Here is a 5,337-nt window from a genome sequence, read left to right as displayed (position 1 = left end):
TGTCTCGAGCTCGGCTCGGCTCGGCTCAGACTTGTATTTGAAATGAGCTAAGATTGATCAATTGAATATGGCTCGAATTAAATTTTAAGCCAAGCTTGATCAATCAAAACTAGACTCGATTTATATATAGATATAAATAATAAATACATCACTATATGTATAGTAAGTATGGATTCAGTTTGATTTGAAATAAATCTAAATTTAATTATCAAGCCGCTCAAAATAGACTTAAGACTTAAAAATTAATTTGAAGCCAAGATTGGAAGCTCACCTCGATCAAGCTCGGCTAAGGGTGTACTATTAGGTGGAAATGGAAATTATAAGACTCGCTAGTGTGTGAAAAGAGTAAGATGGAATCTTTAAATTTGGATGTTGATGCAAAGAAATTTCTTTTGTCATGCAGCAGATCATCTCCTGAAAATTTAGCAGACGGTCAACTCAAATGGAAGATACTTTGAATTTTTTTTTAACCCTTCAAACTTTTTATATTTGTAGTAGCCCATTATTGACGGTCAATTCATATGCAGATCAAGTTATATCTTTTAATTAGCAAATGGATGCGAGGGAAATTTCTATTTACTCCACTCATATAGTATTCTCCGAGTTATATTAAATATGACCCAAACCATTTTTTTAATTCAATAGCATGTCAAAACAAGGGTGCAATTAGATTAAAAAAAGAAACGGTAAACTAGAAATAACATTAAAAAAAAAGAGGGGTTAAAAGAAATTCGCATATAATTTTGACAAAAGACCTTACAACTTGAAAGATTGCCAAAAACTGAAATAGACAGTCATATGGCTAGTAAATTATCAAAATAATTGTTCAATATCTGTTACACTTTTACATCACAGATTGGATTATTGGATTTGCCATGTTCCATCCAATGATTTGAAAATTTGTAGCTTTGTTTTGTCAAACCAAATAAGAGAAGTTACAATGTAATGAATCGGGAAAAGTATCAGTTAATACAACAAACTTCTACCACTAGCTTAACATTTTACTGGTATTCTTGAAAGTTTACATGACCAGTGGCTTGCGCATGTGCGATGGCTTCCTGCATGTTCCATGAAGATTAATTACAAACAATATAATTACCAAATATTGAGAGAGATCAAGAGGCTCTGCTAAATTTATGACCTGTTGACCAACCAAGCCGATTTGGCATACACCGCAGCGCAAGCTGAAGTTAGCAGTGTCAGTGTAGCTCCTTCTCCTAGAAGGAAAAAAAAAACAGCAGCAAGATTTGCATATTAAATCTTCAGTTCATCCTAGCGGATACTAATCTAACAGAAGAATAAAGCTGGAAGATAATAGGTTTACGGAAACTCAACTAATAAAGTCTCATGCAACTTTCTAATTATAAACAGGCAGTAGTAGTCTCAAGGTTGTCAACATGAATGTAGAAAGTTCCAAGGTATATTTGCTCGCATATCCCTCAAAAATCCCATTTTTGTATGATACCCTCACAACCTTGGTGCATTCATTACTCTTGGAAAATTTGATCTCGCATTCAAAAATTACTTGGCACTTTCAACTTCAAGAGTCCAACGCACGTAAAGACCAATGGTTGACAAATAAATTTCCATCAACTACAACCATTCTCTAGTGACCATTATAACATTATATCATTCAAATTAGAGATCTGACACCAGAAAGGCAATAGCCTTTGTCACATGAATATTCTCTACCTATGATGAGCATGTAACTATTGCCACTGAGATTTCTTTAATTTGCAATAATATAATTTGTACCTCTGTGCATCTCTCACTAGATTGAGAGCAAGGCCTTCTACCGGGCCAATGGAACGCTTGTAGTCAACAGGAAAGATAGTCTGATCAAATTCTTCAGGTGCTCCTTCAAATGGAGACATCTGAACATTGACAAGTTGAAATTAAAGTATGAAAAAAGAATTTTAGTTGATAATTACATATGGACATGAAGATGCCATATATGGAAAACATACAGCTAATGCATCATAATGCAGTCCATCATAAAGGAGCATGACCCTCTCGTCATATTTCTTCCTCTGTTTTAAGAGTCAGCGGGAAGTTAACATCTCAAACAGCCAACGAATAACCAGGATATGCAGCTCACAAACCTGACCATACAAATCACAACGGGTTGTTTGGATGTCGTAGGCTGCAATTTCACGTCCATAATATTCTGATAAGATTGAAAGTTCGATTGCCCCTGTAGGATCATAGGAAGATAAAAATGTTTTATCAAAGGAAACAAGAAGCTCTAGGACAATGGAGTGGAGGATATAAAGAAAAGATACAAAAGGTACTATATTACTTCTTAACCACATCAAGTTATAGCTCTAATCAGAATCTCAGTCTAGTAATTCTTGAAAGAAATATGGGGATTGCTACCAGGACTTCAGATTATCTTACACACTTCCACTATCAGATAAAGAATTTAAGATCTTAAATTTCTTTATAACTTCTAGAATATTTGGTAAGCTCACCTCCCCATTTCTCAGGATTCAAAATCCAAGCACAATACTCTTCATTTGGTTTCCCAAGAAATGCTTCATTATACTTCCCAGGGTCACTTGCGACTGTTGCAGCTATGACCTTCAAGAGGAAATTGTTTTAATCAATCTGAAAATTGTCCAAAAAAAAAGAGATAGTGAAGTACAGATCAAAGTGACAGTGCAAAATAGGGCGTGTGGGTGCAAAAATATTTATCAATCCATGTTTGATAGAGAAAGAGATGCTAAATTTCCAATAGTGGTCGTGTAGTATGTCTTTAATACTAGAATAAAAGTGGGTAACAGATTCAGATACAGTGGTTGTGGCGTATGTCATTAACACTAGAATGACAGCAGAATTGATTGGCATATGGACGCTAAAATCTTCCCATAAACTCTTCCCTTTTTCTACTCTTGCTTTCTTAGCTTTACTTGTCCGAAGAACACTTGATGGAATCAACTCTATCAATTTAGAGTTCATTATTGGCAACCAGGCGATTCTGAATAAGTCCAGTATCTGTAAAAACTAAAAAGTGCAATGAAGAATGAAGAATCCCATATAAATCGATATGAATGAGTCCATTATCTTGTTCAAATGTTTATGCATTTAAAAGCTTCCAAAAATTGTACGCTTTTCTGAAAGCGGAAATACCCCTAATGTCTCTTGCAAATTCACCATGATCATCAAATGAACTGTATTCTCGCTCCAAAGTCCATTTAGGGACCAGATACACCCAGCTCATTAAATATAAACGTTATAACTTGAGTGAACAAACTAACAACTTTCCTTATCAGTAGCTAAACCATGGATGGAAATTGATGATCTCTAAGCGATGTGTGCATTCTTAGGAGTATGGTTAAATAAGAACATAACTACAAGGCATGCAGGGAGTACCGAAATAATTGGCAACGAAGTCACTGGCCTGTAGAATGTTGCTAGATTCCTAATTCTTGTGTGGATCAAACATTTAATTCCCCATGAATCCTAATTTCTGCAACTCATACCTTGCTGGAACTCCCAATCTTTGAAAGCTAATAAGACTTACTTTCAATTTCAATAGTAAAGAAGTTACATGTAGTGCAATTACCTTCTTAGTTGTTAAATGTCACATTCAACAGCTCTATAGGCATAGTTACTAACACTTTCTATACCAAAATAAAGCAGTGACGTAATAGATGATTCATCGCTCATATTTTCTGTTCTTTTCAATTACTATACAAGAAAGTAAAGTTAGCAGTATAGTTCATTTAAGGTGAACAGCCCTTACTAGTGCAAGCTTATGCTAAGGTATCATTAAGGCAGTGCTGTATAAGATGATTCAACTACCTTTTGTTTCTGTTTCTATTTATTTTAATATTTACTTATAGAAGAATCAAATGCTAGTATGTTCACTCTTTCAAATCAAGAATGAATTTCTAAATGCAAACCAAAGGTAGTAACTAAATATTCAATAATGGTGTATGGCATACAATTTCCGACTGAAGATTCATTTGTTTACTTGATTATATTAACAGATTAAATGCCTGACATTGCACAACATTGGTTCAATCAATAAGTACAAAATAATCTAATACTAGCAAGAACAACAAGATCTTCACACTGCTGCCAATTTCTTCTCACCAGTATCTAATTTGTTACACCAAGAATTCAATCAGCAGAGCTCAAAAAGTAAAATATGGGCAACTGTTGCCCAAGAAGTGATGTAAACCTGTCTCAATTCAGAAGCCCTGCTCTTTTTGTGTTCCATTACATAGCTGCAAGAACAAAAAGGACGATCAGTTACTCATCAAATCAGTAATTGCACTAGATTTGGAACCCACCCAACAGCATTGAAAAGGCAGCTGTTATCTGATGGAATAACCCTTCTCACGACGACGCCTTCCATGCTGCCAAACTACACCTGGAGAGAAAACGACAACAATCGGGAGACCAAAATTCCAACGACTCATTAGCCAATTCCTAACACACAGGCCAAATATAGAAGATCCAACATTGGAATCACCCAAAACCCATCTCAACATCAAAAACCCAAATCAACATAGCATATGCTTCGTTTCCAATCACAATCGAGCGAAACATATCAAACCACCAAGAAATCACAGCAATATTACAAGAACAACAACAAAGACCAAATCTTACTAGAATTATGCTCTTCTAAGATGCGAATGGGCGCCGAGAACGACGGGGGGGCGGCCTTCGAGTTAGAAGAGGGAGACAAAGGGAATGAATGCCACCGGAATAAAAGAAGATTACAGTGGGATTTGGGATTTATTTACCTGAATGCGGGAAAAGGATGGGCGTTACATGAAATGACTTAATCACCCCCCCCCCCCCCGAGGACTGACGTGGCAATATTATTTTATGGTTAAATACATTTTAAAGATAATTACTTTATTGCCCATGATTTTTTTGTACCAATTCACTCCTTTTATTTATGACTAAGAGGGTGTTTGATAACCTCTATATATTACCATAGCAATTCCAAGAAAACTCTAGAATTTTCTAATTCAGAGAATTTTTTTCCGAAAGGGTATTTGTATATCTTTAGAGTTTTCTTCTTTGATTTATATTTATACGTTAATTAGATAAATTAAATATAAACTAGAAAAAAATAATATTACAATTGGATAAACTAAAAAAAATAATATTAGATTCATATTATATTTCTATATTTCTTAACAAAAAATATAAATCACTGATGAGATCAATATTTTTATATGTAGAATAAAACACTAAAAATAATAGTATATTACACCATATATAAAACACTTTCTATTAGGCTCATTTGTTTATAGCGGACGTGTCAAATAAACCATTTTAGATAATAAATTTAAGATATAAATTATTTAAGTAAATAAA

General features: G+C 34.3%; 1 protein-coding gene across 1 annotated transcript; it reads right to left on the bottom strand.

The window, feature by feature from the left end:
• Positions 1-756: 756 nt before the first annotated feature.
• On the bottom strand, positions 757-4,762 carry LOC140799412 (OVARIAN TUMOR DOMAIN-containing deubiquitinating enzyme 2). Its single transcript, XM_073153752.1, has 9 exons — positions 4,618-4,762; positions 4,299-4,378; positions 4,187-4,232; positions 2,472-2,580; positions 2,103-2,194; positions 1,968-2,030; positions 1,756-1,874; positions 1,142-1,217; positions 757-1,058 (listed from the first exon to the last, which is right to left on the bottom strand). The coding sequence occupies exons 2-9, from the start codon at positions 4,361-4,363 to the stop codon at positions 1,002-1,004; spliced, it is 627 nt and encodes a 208-aa protein (XP_073009853.1). The 5' UTR covers positions 4,364-4,378; positions 4,618-4,762; the 3' UTR covers positions 757-1,001.
• Between the last annotated feature and the right edge of the window lie 575 nt (positions 4,763-5,337).

The sequence above is a fragment of the Typha latifolia genome, chromosome 12 (genome assembly GCF_019914945.1).
Source record: "Typha latifolia isolate L0001 chromosome 12, TyphaL0001v2, whole genome shotgun sequence".
NCBI classification, from domain to species: Eukaryota; Viridiplantae; Streptophyta; class Magnoliopsida; order Poales; family Typhaceae; genus Typha; species Typha latifolia.
The sequence above is the reverse complement of the archived record's forward strand: the minus strand, read 5'-3'. Positions and strand labels throughout refer to the sequence as shown.

Excerpts from the sequence above, each read along its gene's own strand:
- LOC140799412 (XM_073153752.1), bottom strand. The coding sequence starts at position 4,363 with ATGGAAGGCGTCGTCGTGAGAAGGGTTATTCCATCAGATAACAGCTGC. Across the intron at positions 2,195-2,471 it reads GAATCCTGAGAAATGGGGAG|GGGCAATCGAACTTTCAATC; the intron begins GTGAGCTTACCA and ends ATGATCCTACAG. Across the intron at positions 1,059-1,141 it reads TCGGCTTGGTTGGTCAACAG|GAAGCCATCGCACATGCGCA; the intron begins GTCATAAATTTA and ends TGGAACATGCAG.